Source organism: Pan troglodytes, chromosome 11, assembly GCF_028858775.2.
Source record: "Pan troglodytes isolate AG18354 chromosome 11, NHGRI_mPanTro3-v2.0_pri, whole genome shotgun sequence".
Lineage (NCBI taxonomy): Eukaryota > Metazoa > Chordata > Mammalia > Primates > Hominidae > Pan > Pan troglodytes.
The window spans coordinates 25776305-25793811 of record NC_072409.2 but is presented as its reverse complement, the minus strand read 5'-3'; the positions used below and the strand labels follow the sequence as shown (position 1 = coordinate 25793811).

At 40.3% G+C, this 17507-nt stretch overlaps 1 protein-coding gene across 6 annotated transcripts in view; it reads right to left on the bottom strand.

Annotated features, from left to right (window-relative positions):
- INIP (INTS3 and NABP interacting protein) overlaps positions 1 to 17507 on the bottom strand; it is a 33100-nt gene that overhangs the window by 3719 nt on the left and 11874 nt on the right. For 2 of the 6 annotated variants that reach the window (NM_001242593.1, XM_024345511.3), the window contains 2 exon segments: positions 658 to 748; positions 5276 to 5378. In NM_001242593.1, coding sequence (NP_001229522.1) covers positions 658 to 748; positions 5276 to 5378 — 194 coding nt within the window. 6 annotated transcript variants of the gene reach the window in all.

The window sequence follows — 17507 nt, the reverse complement described above, 5'->3', positions numbered from 1 at the left end:
AAGTGAGATGGTCATAATGTTCCTTCCAATTCTGGGATTCTAAGGTTTAAAAATACAAGTGATTAAATTATGCCTATGAAAAAAAAAAGTCCAAAGTCTCTAGAAATCTTAAATTATTCAGGATGAGACTATAACACTAAAACTATTTATTACTCTGAAGAGTATTTTTTTTAACTGATGAAGCACCACATTTCTAGTCCTATAGTAAGAGTTAGCTATGAAATATTTCCTGCACAACAGTTGTGCTGAGCATTTAAAAAAAAAATCCAGGCAACAATAATAAACTAATACAACTATCAAAGGATGTAATGACAGGATAGATTTGAAAAAAAAATGCATGTACTATTTAGCCAGTTCTATTTTTAAGATGATTCCTGTCCAGCCAAATATGCTAGACTCTTTTGTGCACAAGCAATCCCTTGGCATGTAGAAGCACAGAATCAATCATGACCGAGTCAACACCATAAAAGATACTTTCATTACTGCTGCACTGGTCCTTCAAATCCTCTGGGCTTGACTGAACATCAGCAAACCATTGCAATTATGTGTGGAACATTTTTATTGATATTGCTCCACTGAAATATAAAATAACTATGTGCTGGCTTCTGAGATCCAGGAAACCTCCACCGAGGCAAGAATGTCAGTTACACTGCTCACCTGCAAAGCTGCCTTCTGTTGGGCTGCAATATGCTGCTGCTCAGCGTGATCCCGGAAGTCCTTATTAAGAGAGGGTCTCGAGAGTGCAATGCTAAAATGGGAATCTTGGTTACTCGGCTGCTTAAGGCAGAAACATCCTTACTTTTTTTTGGATGGTAGTAAATTATCTTCTTTTTTTTAAATTGAGGTATCCTTGACAAAAACTGTATATACTTCCAGTGTACAATATGATGTTTTAGTATTTGTATTTGTTGTGAAATGGTTAAATCAAGCTAATTAACATATCCATCACCTCGCATACTTACCATTTTTGGTTGTGGAACATTTAAGATCTCTTAGCAATTTTCTTAGCAAAAAATTCTCTTAGCAATTTTCAAGTATGTATCATTAACTATAGTCACTATGCTATACAGTAAATCTCTTAAAGAGATGTCCTTACTTCTGAATCACAACTTTTCATTATATATTCTTTATAGGGGTAAAAAAAACCTCCAAGAATAAGTCTTTTTTCCTTCTCTCACTATCTTCATGAATTTATATAAGAAAGTCTATGTTATTTACTGAGATTTTAAATGGTCTGGAAAATGTTATAAAATGTAGACCTTATCCTAACAGTAATAGGAGACCTCCAAAGAGTGTTAGGCAGCAGGGGAGTGACATGATCAGAAGTATCACCCTCTTGGCCAGGCGTGGTGGCTCATGCCTGTAATCCCAGGACTTTGGGAGTCCGAGGCAGGAGGATCATTTGAGCCCAGGAGTTCAAGACCAGCCTGGGCAATATAGTGAGACCCCATCTCTACAAAAATAAGATTAACCAGGTATGGTGGCATGTGCCTGCGATTCCAGCTATGTGGGAGGCTGAGATGGGAGGATCGATTAAGCTTGGGAGGTCTGGAGATGGTGCCACTGCACTCCAGCCTGGGTGAGAGTGAGACCCTGTCTCAAAAAAAAGAACTATCATCCTGTAGTTCAGAAAGACCACTACTGCACTACTGTGGCAGACAGTGTTGGTCACCTCCTCAACAGCTGTTTGTCTCCTTTCCTCCTTGCTGATGGAACCCAAACTTGGTTCAATTATCAGTGGTCACATGCTTCAAGGCAGGCCAGGCTCATGCCCCAGGGGGTAGACCTTGATTGATGTAAGACAATGTCATTCCCCTAGCTGGTTTCTGGTTTAGGCAAGAGAAAGGTACATAATCTGGGCAACCAGACTTGATGGGTGTCTACAGGAAGGCTTCTGAGAGTGTTTTCCTCACTCTTACAAATGGGACACACCATAGGAACCTTTCAGGCTTTTTCCTCTACAGGTGGCTCAGTGCGGGGTGATGCCTAAGCCACTGCAGTCATATTCTGGCCTGAGGGAGCCACTGACCCATGGGGTAAAGCAGAAAGGAAAGATGAATGAAGCTGCATCACTAATGATATTGTGGCCACTGAATTAAGCTACTCTGGAACTACCTTATCTTCACACTCTTGGTTAACAGATACCCAAATGTTTATGCCAATTTTGTTATATTTCTGTTACTTCCCGATTAAAGCTTGCTAAATGACACAACTGATGAATGTATTCAAGAAGCGTAAGACCACAGGAACTCTGAAGCAGTTATAGTAATTGAGGCAAGAAATGAGAGTGGCCAGGAATCAGGATAGCATCAGTAGCAATGAAGAAAATGGACAGATGTGAGACACCTTTTAAAGTATAATCACAAGAGAATGGTGAATGCTTGGAGATGAAAGTGAAAGGAATGGTAAACAACTGAAGTTCACATTTCTGACTTTGTAACTAGTAGATGGCAGCCTGAACCATTTACTGAGACAGGATACACAAGAATATTCAGTAGCTGATTGGAGAGCGGGGAGAATGAGTTCAGGTTGGGACATACTACATTTGAAATGCCTGTGGACATCAAAGTGGAGACATCCAGGAGGCAGAGGTGGTGCCTAGAAGAAAGGACAGACTAGAGCTGCAAATGCGTAAGTGATTAGCACGTAAATAACAGCATGTGGGAAAAGATGCAACTGTCCAGTGAAAATAGGCAGGCTAGGAAGCCTGGTCTAGAACAGAATTCGAAGGGCTGTCAGCATTCAAGGGACAAATAGAGAAATGTCCACAGAAGAAATCAAGATAGTCTCCTCCTACTGTGTTTTACATTCTCCGGTGAGCAAATGGAAGCCAAGAGAGTACTTTAAGAGAGTGGGCCGGGTGCAGTGGCTCACGCCTGTAATCCCAGCACTTTGGGAGGCCAAGGTGGGTGGATCACTTGAGGCCAGGAGTTTGAGACCAGCCTGGCCAACATGGCAAAACCCCATCTCTACTAAAATTACAAAAATTTGCTGGGTGTGGTGGCATACGCCTGTAATCCCAGCTACTTGGGAGGCTGAGGCACGAGAATCACTTGAACATGGGAGGCAGAGGTTGCAGTGAGCCAAGATCGTGACACTGCATTCCAGCCTGCACAGCAGAGACCCTGTCTCAAAAAAAAAAAAAAAAAAGAAAAAAGAAAAAAAGAAAAAAAAGAAAAGAAAGATAGTGATCAGTGGTGTCAAATAACGCTAAGATGTCTGATAAGAAAAGGACTCTGGTCTGCCAGATTTAGCCCGGGAAGGTTACAAGAGACCTAGGCAAGAACATTTTCTTTGATGGAGGGCCTGGAAGTCAGACTGCAGTGGGTTGAGGCATCAATAAGTGAGAAAGTAAAGATGAGTACAGACAATTGCTTTAAGAGAAAGACAGAAGAGAGTTAGGGTGGTGGTGGCTGAAGGGGATAATGGATCTTTTTTGTTTGTTTGTTTTAGACAGTCTTACTGTATCATCCAGGCTGGATTGCAGTGGTGCAATCAGCTGATTGCAGCCCCAACCTCCCAGGCTCAGGTGAACCTCCCACCCCAGCCTCCCAGGTAGCTGGCACTACAGGCATGCACCACCATGGCTAGCTAATTTTTTGTATTTTTTGTAGAGATGGGTCTTGCCACGTTGCCCAGGCTGCTCTAGAGCTGCTGGGCTCAAGTGATCCACCCACCTTAGCCTCCCAAAATGCTGGGATTACAGGCGTGAGCCACCATGCCCGGCAATAATGGATCTGAGGGAAGATACTAAATATGGCAGAGACTGAATACCTATAATAAAGATCATCGAGCTACCTAAATTTGGCCTACTTTGCAGAATGATTAAAAAGTGGGGCACTAGCAGCAATTGCAGTAATAAAAAACCATACAAAACTCAAAAAAAAAAAAAAGGCTATAAGGGCTAGGTGCAGTGACTAACGCTTGTAATCCCAGCACTTTGGGAGGCCGAGGCAGGAGGATCACTTGAGGCCAGGAGTTTGAGACCAGCCTGGGCAACACAAGACCTCACTTGTCTCTACTAAAAAACAAAAAAATTAGCCAGGTGTGGTAGGGTGCACCTGTAGTGTGAGATACTCAGGGGCGATCACCTGAGCCCAGGAGACTCAGGATGTAGTGAGTTATGATTGTGCCACTCCACTCCACTCTAGGTGACAGAGTAAGACCCTGTCTCAAAAAAAAAAAAAAAAAAGTCTGAAGGCTATGAAGTCTATAGGGAAAATTAAATATTCTAGTTAGAATGTTTACAATTTAATCAACTAAACAGTTTGTTAAAAGTCTGACTAGGAAATGAAGGGAACCAGAATATGTCACCTAAAATATGCTTCTTTGATATAAAAATTATTTTTGAGCTGAAAGCAATTAAGAAGCAGCTCAGTTAATAGGGTTGCTTAAAAATAAAAATAAAAGGCAGCAGCAAACTGAGGAAAAGCTCTCTCTCTCCCCTACCCACTTTCTGCCTAAAGATAGGATAGAACTTCTCCTCTACTGGAGACAACTCTAGACTCTTAGCCTAGGGACAGCGGCAGAGGACTCTGCCAACAAGCCTTACTCCATTCGTTTTCTCCATATATTTACCTTCTCAGTTTCCCACCCCAAGAAGCCTAAAATCCCTTTTGTTTGTGCCACATTTATTGTTCTTTGTTGAAGATGCTATGTAAGTAGAGTTCTAAGCCATGATTTTGAGTTATAAGGTTTCTCCCTTGTGATGTGTGCTGCATGCACTCATAAATTTGTTTTTCTCTTGTTAATCTGTCTTTTGTTACAGAGGTCCCTCCCAATAAGAACTAAGTTGGGCACAGGTAAAATTTAGCCTCCCCTATACAAAGAAAACACAATGAATAGATTGCAGTGTTAAAAATCATTGCCAGCCAATTTGAATTATTTGGTCCAAGAAATTTTTATATCACTGAATATAAAAACCACATTATAGGCCAGGCACGGTGGGTCACGCCTGTAATCCCAGCACTTTGGGAGACCAAGGCGGGTGGATCACCTGAGGTCAGGAGTTCAAGACCAGCCTAACCAACATGGTGAAACCCCATCTCTACTAAAAATACAAAAATTAGCTGGGTGTCGTGGCAGGTGCCTATAATCCCAGCTACTCGGGAGGCTGAGGCAGGAGAATTGCTAGAACCCGGGAGGCGGAGGCTGCAATGAGCCGAGATTGCACCATTGCACTCCAGCCTGGGGGACAGGGCGAGACTCCGTCTCAAAACAAAACAAAACAAAACAAAACAAAACAAACAAAAAACCCACATTATAGTGTCAATACCTAGCTCCAGGATGATTTGTTGAAGACTGGTTCTGCATAAGTAGTTTTCTTTTCTCTTTGTCCAGTTCTGCCAAGATTGCAACTCTATTTTTGTTTTGAAAACCTAAAAAAAAGAGGGGAATAGGAGAAAAGGGAGAAAGAAAGAGAGAGTAATAAGAAACATTTTAGACCTATTTTTATAACCTAAGTCATCTAGAACCAAGAAAGCAAAACTCCTATTCTCTAACATGATAATGAATTCACCAGTAAGTACTTTCCCTAAATGGTTACTTCTTCCCTCCTACTTCCCAGCAACTTTAACAGCATAATTCATGAATACTTAAGCAGAATATAATATCAAATCATATTATATTTAAAGTGTAGCTGAGGACTTTTAAGACTTAGTTCTACAGAATTTTAATCACCAAGGTATAAGTTACAGCATTTGTTTTTTAACAAAATCTTTGAGGACCCAAATGCTGCAGGGGCCTGTGCAGTCTCTATCCTGCAGAGTCAATCTTTGGGAGGGCAGATGTTCTTAGTCTTCTATTTGAAGCCTCTTTCTGCATGCCTTTTTCATGGGGGAAAAAGCAGTAAACATACTCAGATCAAAATATTTCTTTTTCTCAACTGCTTCCATTCAGATATGTTGGACAATTTTTCAAGGAACATGTCAAAGAATTTCAACTGACCAGAAAGCAATTCTGAGAAAGAAATGGAGCGTAACTGACAGGATACAAAGAGATATGGCCTTTGTCAAATACTTAATACTGGGCTGGATTTTCAGCTTCAAACTTACATAAGATATAGGGTAGAGGTTGCCAAGTTATGGCCCAGTAGCAACTCCTAGCTATATTTTAAAAATCAGAATTAAATACTAACATGTAAACATTGAGAAACTGTACACTAATTTCTCAGATTCCTAGCTTCTCTTGAAATATATCTCAAGATCTGGCAACAAATGATCTATATGCCCCCATGGCAACAATTCACCAGAACTAAGAAATAGTTGTCCCCTTTAGCTGGGCACTCTCCAGCTCATTACAATCCTTATCACCTTGTTTACATTATCTGTAAGAATTTGAGTTTCTGATCCCTAATTTAGAAAAACAAAAAGAAAGATTAAAGGACTGGAAAACAGAACTACAGAAAAAAAAAAAAAAAGATAAGGACGATGATGGCTCAGGAGACTGGAATCATTAGGCCAGAAGAATGAATATGGGAGGAAAGCACATTTTCCAAGCAGAGCAGACCTAGGCACTCCTAAGGGTACCCACATGAAGGAGTCTAAGAATTTTATACTGATTATAAACAGGAAGAATTAGGTGGTAGGATGCAAACTTTTTCCTCTCCTCGGGAGAGGAGCAGAGACTAGCTAGGGATGGTGTAGGCTGTAGAAGGAGTATTCATACTCCTTTTGCAGTGTTTTCAGCTAAATCTGTTCTTCAATCAGGCATTAGCATACTGTCTGTGGCCAGGATTCTGGGCAAAATAAACCTCTGGCACATTCATTTCTGTCATCTCCCATTTTCCCCTCTCTGCCCACCCATGCTATGTCATCAAACTCTAGTAATAGCAGACTCCCTCTATTTGGATAAGATAATTCATTAAAGAAGAAGAAGAGGAAGAAGAGGAGGAAGAGGAGGAGGAGGAGGAAGGGAGAGGAGGAGGGGAGGGGGAGGGGGAGGAGGAGGAGAAGAAGAAGGAGAAGAAGAAGGATAAGAAGGAGAAGAAGAAGGAGAAGAAGAAGGAGAAGAAGAAGGAGAAGAAGAAGAAGAAGAAGACATGCCAGAATGTATTAAGCCAGGGTGTTGCTCTGTAGCCCAGGCTGGAGTGCAGTGGTGTGATCATATCTCACTGCAGCCTCAAACTCCTGGGCTCGAGCGATCCTCCTGCCTCAGTCTCCCAAGTTGCTAAGACTACAGGTGTGAGCCAGCATGCCCTACTAATTTTTGTTTTTTTTTTTTTTGTAGAGACAGGATTTCACCATGTTGCCCAGGCTGGTCTTGAACTCCTGGGCTCAAGCGATCCTCCCACCTTAGTCTCACAAAGTGCTAGGATTGCAGGTGTGAGCAACTGAGCTCAGCCCATTGTGGTCTTTCTGAAGAGAGTTTTCTAAGCCTTCCAGGGTATTGATCATTTACTCTCATCCTAACTCCAATCCCTTTTTCCTGCCTGATCTCTTAGAGCTTAATCTTCCGGTGGAAGAAGCTCTGTGGGGCCTTTCCATGCTGCACGTCATGACCTGCTCCACCCAGTCTTATGGATACGCCTGTCTCGAGAGAAGTCTTCTACTCAAGGAAAGATTTAATACAGCTTTGAGAGACAGAGGAAAAACCAAACTGTTTTTGGAAAAAACAAACTATTCTCTACTCTCATTCAACACAAAACTTCTGACACCAAGCAATTCTTCAGTGGACACCAGCTGAGTGTCCTATAATTCAATTCTGACACTATCTACCTGGAGATAGTGTGAGGCCCCACAAGCTGAGGCTCAGTTCTACAAGACTGCTCGCCACTTCAGACGCCAATGGCAAGTAGGCAGTAGGTTGTCACCTATGCCTCTGACTGACTGGCTGTAAACCGGGGGCCCCCATGACTCACTCCTTGGATTTGGTTAATTTGCTAGAGTGGCTTACAGAACTCAGAGAAATACTTTACTTACATTCACTAGTTTATTAATAAAGGGTATTACAAAGGTTAGACATGAATAGCCAGATGAAGAGATGCATCGGGCCAGGCACGTGGGAAGGGACATGGAGCTTTAACACTCTCTCCGGCACACTATCTTTCAAGCACCTTCACACATTCAGCTATCCAGAAGCTCATCTGAACCTTGTCCTTTGGGGGTTTTCTGGAGGCTCCATTACATAGGCATGATTGATTAAATCATTGGCCATTTGTGATCAGCTCCACCTCAGTCCCTCTCCTTTCCCTGGAGGTCAGTAGGTGGGACTGAAAGTTCCAACCCTCAAATTATAGGGTTGGTTTCCCTGGCAACCAGCCTCCATCCAGGGCCCATAAAGAGTCATCACATTAGAACAAAAGATGCTCCCATCACCCAGGAAATCACAAAGGTCTTCAGAGCTCTGTGTTAGGAAATGGGGTTCAAGGACAAATATCAGAGCAAGGCTGGTGGCTCATACTTGTAATCCCAGCATTTTGGGAGGCCAAAGTGGGAGGACCACTTGAGGCCAGGAGTTCAAGACTAGCCTGGGCAACTTAAAACAACTACAAGATGTTAGGACATAAATACTTACTAGGTTGTTTGGACCTGACTATGTACTAAACAGAATGGTTATTCAAGACCTTGTGTCTACAAAAAATTGAAATTACCCAGGCTTGGTGGCATGTGCCTGTAGGCTAGCTACTTGGGAGGCTGAGGCAGGAGGATCACTTGAGCCCATGAAGTAGCGGCTGCCGTGAGCCATGATCGTGCCTTTAACACTCCAGCCTGGTCAACAGAGCAAGACCCTGTCACTTAAAACAAAACAAAACCAAATATCAGAACAAAACATTCTCCTAGTACCCCTACTGCTCAGGAAATTACAAGAGTTTTAGGAGGTCTATGTTAGGAACCATGGTCAATGAATGACCAAATATGTTTCTTATTATATCATGGTATCACAACAACCAAATTCCAAGAATGTATTACTTACACAATTGGTTATTTCTGAAAGGACAGTAAGAAGGTATTCTTCTATCTCAATTTAGGATTCAGTAAGAAGAAATGAGGCAGAACAGAAGTAGGAAATACTAAAGTTTGAATCAATGAAAAATACCTCCCAGTCTCATATCAGAGTTATGAAAACATCATTACCTAGGGAAATCCTTCCATAAACAGTTGTTATTTTCTTAGGACAGTTTGCTTAAAGTATCCCAAAACAGGCAAATTAATTCATGTTAAATGAAATGATTAAAGTAGGCTGGGTGCGGTGGCTCACGCCTGTAATCCCAGCACTTTGGGAGGCTGAGGTGGGTGGCTCACGAGGTCAGGAGATTGAGGCCACCCTGGCCAACACAGTGAAACCCCATCTCTACTAAAAACACAAAAAATTAGCTGGGCGTGGTGGCACATGCCTGTAGTCCCAGCTAGTCGGGAGACTGAGGCAGGAGAATTGCTTGAACCTTGGAGGCGGAGGTTGCAGTGAGCCGAGATTATGCCACTGCACTTCAGCCTGGGTGACAGAGCGAGACTCTGTCTCAAAAAAAAAAAAAGAAATGATTAAAGTAGTCCTGAAAGGCTCTTTCCAGCTCCAACACATGAAGGTTCCATAATTTTCCCCAAATGTCTGCCGCTCTGAAAACTTCAACTATCTTAATATTTGTGACATTTATGCCTGTGTATGGCAATGTGATGGTAAAAGGAGCCATATGTAAATCATAACTGAAACTTTGTCAAAATAATGTTAAGGAAACATAATTAGCAAAGCAATATATAATTACAAGTCCACTGATTTAGAGAATCAGAAATAACAATTAGAATCAGAAATAACAACTATCTGGCAGGGATGAAAAAATGAGAGCAGATATAAAAGTGTACCCCAACCCTAACCCCACTGCCATTTGATGTGCAACTATGTATTTCAATATTAATATCTTTCTTCAAACCAAAATGGAGTTAAGAGATCCTTAGATTCCCAGTTTTAACAAAGCTGGTCAGATAACTATCTTAAGGAGCAGAAAAATGGTCTGTCTCTTTCTCATATTTTAGAATACCACAGTGACTCTCATATAATAGCCTTCTTTCCCTCCAGATACAGACGTAGAGAAGGGAATTGTTCTTCAGACTTCAATAATGTTTGAATTCCAGGCTACAGTATTCTTTTCATTGATTTTCTGAATTTCTAGGTGTCTTAATACCTGAGACATCTTTTAGGAAATTATTTCTTATTTGCATTAGTATTTTTATTTAAAAATGGGCCAGGTTCAGTGGTTCACACCTGTAATCTCAGCACTTTGGGAGGTCAAGGCAGGAAGATCACTTGAGGACAGGAGTTTGAGATCAGCCTGGGCAACATAGCAAGACCCTATCTCTTAAAAAAATTTTTTTTTCAATTAGGTGTGGTGCTGCATGCCTGTAGTCTCAGTGACTCAGGAGGCTGAGGCAGGAGGATCACTCAGGCTCACTGGAATGAGCTATGATGTGCCACTGCACTCTGGCCTGTGCGGCAGAGCAAGACCCTGTCTCTAAAAAAAAAAACAAAATTTTTTAGAAGATTCTTTCTCTTTAGTAGTAATCAGAATTTAAAACGTATAGTAGTCACCCCATATTTGCGGTTTCAGCTACCTGTGGTCAACCACAGTACAAAAATAGGCCAAGGTAGTACAATAAGATATTCAGAGAGAGAAAGAGACCACATTCACACAACTTTCATTGCAGTATATTGTTATAATTGTTAATTGTATTATTATTGTTGTTAATCTCTTACTGTGTCTAATTTATAAATCAAACTTTATCGTAGGTATGTATGTATAGGAAAAAATAGAGTATATAAAGAATTCAGTACCATCTGTGATTTCAGGCATCTACTGGGGTTTTTGGAACATATTCCTCCTGGGTAAGGGAGGATTACTGTACAGATGTTTGTCATATAATATTAAACAAGCAGAATGGGGTGGCAACTCTAAAAACGCTATCCATGAGAAATTTCAGTTGAATGTACCTTTCCACTTGGTATCAATGACTTGGTCAGCTATGTGAATTCTGATGGGGTAGTCTAATTACTTTAAGCCAGAGGTTCTCACAATTTCTTGGTTCACAGTGTGCCCTTAGTATCTCAGCAATGTTTGCATGACACCCCAGGCCAACAAATACATAACCATTCTGTTTAGTAAGTAGTCAGGTCCAAACAACCTAGTAAGTATTTGTGTCCTTACATCTTGTAGTTGTTTTAAAAAGTAATACACATGACATGAAATAAAAAATATTTAATTTCATTTTTAAATAACCACAATTAATTACTTACTAATGGATGTGTGCCTGGGCTTTGTATCACTTTTCAAACCTTGGAATCAGTTCAGACACCACCAATCCTCATTCCCTGTTCCACACTGATTTTCACACAGTAGTTGTTGGTTATCAAAGCAATTGCTAAAAACCTAACTTCGCAAAGATATGATGTCATTGAAAGGAATGGAGTGCACTGTTGAAACTGTGAACTATCTCAAACTACTTCATGTGGTGTCCAACTAGTATAGGTAGTTCTGTGTTTGCTTTCAAAACAATTTTCTATGAGGCCTCTGGGATTTTTCCATGGGGTGCTAGGATGCCATGGTGTATAGTTCACAAACCACAGCTTTAGATCTTTTCTTCAACCACTACCCAAGCAACTGAATGACAATTTCTCTCCCATTTTATCAGGGCCATCTCCAAAAAGACTTATAAATTAGGTATATATAATATATATATATACCAAATTATATTATATAATATATAATATAAAGAATATTGTATAAACATAACTACTATAATTTTTAGGCATTAAGTTAAAACTGCCTATATTTGACGATTTTCTACCTACAAAAACAATTTTATAAGATTCATCAACTTTTTAAAAAATTACATACTTGTATGTCTTGATTGGCTTGGTCAAGAAGGAAGAGCCTCACTTTCAAAAACTTCATGCATGTTTGACAATCAGAGCATAGGTAGGTATAGTAACCTCCCTGTTTCCGTGGAAATCAAAGGTGGAAATCTGTAACTATAGGCTCCAAACTAACATTAATATAGTTCCTGGCCAAGAGTGGTGAGCTATGCAGTGAGCTATTTTTGCACCACTGCATTCCAACCTGCACAAAAGAGAGAGACCCTGTCTCAAAAAGAAAAAACAGAAAACAGATATATATATATATAATTTCCTTTGACTGTTAGTCAACTATATATTAATACGGTTATAAAAGCAGCCCACTGGCCAGGAACGGTGGCTCATGCCTGTAATCCTAGCACTTTGGGAGGCTGAGATGGGCAGTTCGAGACCAGCCTGGGCAACATGATGAAACCCCGTCTCTACTAAAACACAAAAAATCAGTCAGGTGTGGTGGCAGGCACCTGTAATTCCAGGTACTCAGGAGGCTGAGGCATAAGAATTGCTTGAACTGGGAGGTGGAGGTTGCAGTGAAGCCAAGATCGTGCCACTGCACTCCAGCCTGGGCAACAAGGCAAAACTCTGTCTCAAAAAACAAAAATAAAAATAAAAGCAGTCCACTAAGGAGAGTTATGTTGTTCTCATATATTGCTCTATTTACTACTTCACAGTGAGCCTGTTACCCAAATAAGCAAACAAATCATGCTCTTACAATGAATCAGATGGAAAGGTGTAAATACAGGTATTATTGATTTTATACAACAGACGTTTCCCTAAAAGTTACGTAATACGAATTAAGGTAAGATAATTATGGGAAGACGTGTTTAAGTATACTGGAATGTCTCATTTAGAGGAATCCAAAGGTGAGTTCTTTGTAAAGTGAAGAATGTTTTCCAAGGGAAATTGGCACTCTCCCATTTGTATATATACAAATTGCACATGCTTATTGTCAACTAAAGGACAAGACTTGTTTTTCTCAGTGGAGGCTACTACATTTTTAGAAGATAATTATGTGGTTCCATCTTTTTAGCGATTAAGAGATACTATAAATATAAAATAGGGCCAGGTGGCTCACATTTGTAATCCTAGTGCTTTGGGAAGTTGAGGCAGGAGGATCACCTGAGGCCAGGAGTTCAAGATCAGCCTGGGCAACACAGCGAGACCTTGTCTGTACAAAAAAAAAAAAAAATTTTTTTTAATTTAGCAGGGCATGATGGTGTGTGCCTACAGTCCCAACTACTTGGGAGGATGAGGCAGGAGGATTGCTTGAATCTAGGAGTTCAAGGTGCAGTTAGCCATGACTGGACTGTGCCACTGCACTACAGCCTGGGCAACAGAGTGAAACTGTCTCAAAAATATATATATACACATACGCACACACACACACATAATTCTTGAAAAGCAAATTTTAAACTCTGATAATGTCTAAATTTTGTCATGAGCAAAGTAAATGGCCACATTGGAAAATCCTGATCTGTTGTTTACAGCAGTATCAATTTCCCTCAAGATTAACTTGTTCACACAAAAATATTTTGGGGTCACTGTCAGTAAGTATACATATATAAAAATTATATGAAGTACAGCCAACAATGGAAAAAGCATTAAAAAGCCTATAAAGATAATCTGATCGATAATGTTCATATGACTAGGAGCACAACTGAGTTTTTCAATGCCCTTCAACATACATAAACTTCTATAAATTATTTTTTAAAGTGTACAGTCTGATTAGTAATATTGAAAATTACAATCGCACAAGAATATTTTTGTTTTCAAAGTACATGAGAGTGAGGGTGGCATGGGAAAGAGAAAAGTTGTGCAAAACGCTCATGTTCCAAGTAATGTAAGAATTTTTTTATTATTTATTTTTTTTAGACGGAGTCTCGCTCTGTCGCCAGGCTGGAGTGCAGTGGCACGATCTCGGCTCATTGCAACCTCTGCCTCCCAGGTTCAAGCGATTCTCCTGCCTCAGCCTCCCAAGTAGCTGGGACTACAGGCACGTGCCGCCACACCTGGCTAATTTTTGTATTTTTAATAGAAACGGAGTTTCAACATGTTGGCCAGGATGGTCTTGATCTCTTGACCTTGTGATCTGCCCACCTCGGCCTCCCAAAGTGCTGGGATTACAGGCATGAGACACTGTCCCCGGATGAAAAATTTATAAATGCTAAGAGTATGATGTAAATATAATTTGACAAATGATTTTCAAATATAACACCAAGCTGACAGGATAGCTTGATTCAATATTGTTTGTATGAATTTTTTTGTGTGTGTGGAAGAAAATGAATTCAACAAAAATACTGCAAGATATCAGAAGAATATTCAATTGCTCTGGTTTTGTTTAACATTTCTGAACTAGGTTGAGCTTTAAATGAAATTCATTCTACCCCCTCCTCCTCTCATTTTACTTGGCCAAGAACTTTGCCAACTAGTGAAAAGGGGTGAGAGGAAGCATTCCATGGCAGAGGGATCTTCATACGAAAGTTCTATGCCAATATGATAGTGTTCGTGGTCAATGCAACCTTATAATAAAGAAAAATGGTAAGATAGAAAAAGATTTAGTAATGTTAAACTGGACTGCCATTATTAACATATGTTCTAAGAGAAACATGGTCTCCTGCTCTGTCACTACAGTGGCCAGCAAAAATGCCTCCCTCCTTATCCTCAACTCCATGTTGAACAGATTTTGGTCTCTAATACTATTCTCCATTAAGAAGGAACCAGAGGCCAGACACAGTGGCTCACATGTGTAATACCAGCACTTTCGGAGGCTGAAGTGGGAGGATCATTTGAGGCCAGGAATTTGAGACCAGCCTGGGCAACACAGTGAGACCCTGTCTCTTTAAAAACAAAACAAAACAACAACAACAAGGGAGAGTACTAGTTCCATGTCTTAGGGCAGGAAAAAAATATCAAAATGGGATTGGACTATCTTGCTTCTGACAAGATCCTGAACTCCTGGTCTCAAGTAATCCTTCCACCTCAGCCTCCCAAATGCTGGGATTACAGGCCTGAGCCACTGTGCCCAGCCAAGAAGAATTTTTAAAAAAGGTCCCAGGGTAAGTGCTAAAAGGACAAAGAAGCCAGCTTGAGGTTAGCCAGGCTGTCACAATTTGAACATTAGAAAGAGAATAATAATTACAGCTAAGTGGAATAAATTAAGTCTGTGATAAGCCATGAATTCATAATGAGATGCAAAAGGGAAAGCTAAGATACATAAAAAGATAGTTGTAAAGAAGGGTGAAAATAATAGGGTATCCAATGTCTTATTATATTAATAACTAGGTTGGTGTTAATACTTAGGTGTTTTGTTTCTCCTGTTAAGTATATGTCTATTTATGAAGTATAGCCATATACTTTTTTGTTTCAGTACAAGGAGGGTAGGGTAGTTACAAAGAATTGTGTGTGACTAAGCCAAACAGTTCGAAAAAAAGCAGGTCACATACCAAAAACAAGAAATTCAGATCAGCACAGGCCCTAACACATACAGCAATATGTATTTTTAAAGGAGACACAGTGGCTGATGAGTGCCTTTGATCACACACAATGACTGAGTACACATTGTGAGTTCTAAAACGGTGAATTAGTCCAATATCCTAGAGAGCTCACAGTACAGACCGGATGGATCCCTGATTGCTCAGGAAAGGAAACATCTATAATTCCTAGCACCACTGCTACCAGAAAAGGGCAAGTTATAATGACAACAGAGCACTGAGCTATGAAACACTGATCACAGAAAAAATAAAGAATATTTCAATTAATGGAATAACTCTAGGCTGCAAGAAACTAACAGTCTATGAGAAAGGCATGAACTTAAAAAAAAAATCCTCCTGAGCAGGTAACATTCAATTATAGAGGGGAACTAATGCACACCAACTTTAGGTTGCCCATCAACACAGCCTTTGGGTAAGCTTTAGGCATAACCAAACCTTGTGTTTTAATTAAGAATCAAATCCATCAACAACTCTGAACTCTCGGTAATTTGAAATTTTGCCTTGTTTTGGTAGTGGTAAGATTACTGTAACCTACAAAGGTATAGAAAAATTACTATAATTCTGGAAAAGTATAGAAATAGAAATCTGGAAGAGTATTATAACTCTAGGGAAATATAAAAATGCAAGTATATCAGCTGAGTGCAGTGGTTCATGCCTGTAATCCCAGCACCTTGGGAGGCCAAGGCAGGAGGTTCACTTGAGCCCAGGAATTCAAGACCAGCCTGGGCAACATAGTGAGACCTCGTTTCTACTAAAAATAAGAAAAATTAGCTGGATGTGGTGGTGCACACTTGTGGTCCCAGCTACTCAGGAGGCTTAGGCAGGAGGATGGCTTGAACCTGGGAGGTCAAAGCTGCAGTGAGCCATGACTGTGCCATTGCATTCCACCCTGGGTAACAGAGCGAGACCCTGTCTCAAAAAAAAAAAAAAAAAAAAAAAGTATAGAATGAATAAATTAAACCAACAGGTTAATATTTTAAAATACATTTAATTTTAAGTAAATTTTTGACCACTATATAAAGTGAAGTTTAACAGACAGTATAATTAATTATAATTGTAACTTAAACTGTTATTAAATATAATTTAACTAAGTAAGCTTATAAACAATGTCTAAATGTTTTTTAAAAAAATTTTTTTGAGACAAGGTCTCGCTCTGTTGCCCAGGCTGGAGTGCAGGTGGCATAATCAAGGCTCACTGCAGCCTTGACATCCCCGGCTCAAGGCATCCTCCTGCTTCAGCCTCCCAAGTAGCTGGGACCACAGGCATGTGCCACCACACCTGGCTAATTTTTAAAAGTTTTTATACAAATGGGGTCCCCTTGTGTTGCCCATGCTGGTCTCAAACTCCTGGGCTCAAGTGATTCTCCCACTTTGGCCTCCCAAAGTGCTGGAATTACACGCATAAGCCACCACACCCAGCCTAAATGTTTAAAAATTTTTTATTTTAGAACTTTAGTGTATTAGATAAGTAGGTTTACTAAACTGAGTATTAAATTATGAGCAGTGATGAGTATTTTTCTCCATGCCCCAAATATCTTCAGACATTAAAGAATGAAATGGAACAGAATGCTTGGGAATTGGCAAATAAATACAAGTGACTCTAGCCCAAATTATGTGTGGAAAAAGCAGTGAAAGAAGCAGCTGGGAAGGTTAAGAAGGAGCCATATATTTAGGGACCTTGTATTACATGTAGATTCTTAGTTTGATCAAATAGGCAATGGGGAGCTACTGAGAGTATTTAGAAAAGGATGAGGCAGAGATCAGTCTTGGCACGGTTACGAACACCCTCTGGTGGTAACAGAGAATAGATTACAGGGTAGAAGAGACCTGCCGCAGGGAAAAGTTAATCCAGGATCGGAGACAGGCAGTGAGATAGAGACTTGTTCAAGAAATAATGCAATATGAAGAGGTGCTCAACGCCATTGATCATTAGAGAAATGCAAATCAAAACTGCAGTGAGATATCATCTCACCTCAGTCAAAATGGCTTTTATCCAAACGTCAGGCAATAACAAACATTGGCAAGGATGTGGAGAAAAGGGAACCCTTGCACACTGTTAGTGGGAATGTAAGTTAGTACAACCACAATGGAGAACAGTTTGGAGGTTCCTCAAAAAACTAAAAATAGAGCTCACTGAAGCCTCAAATCCCTGGGCTCAAGTGATCCTCCTGCCTC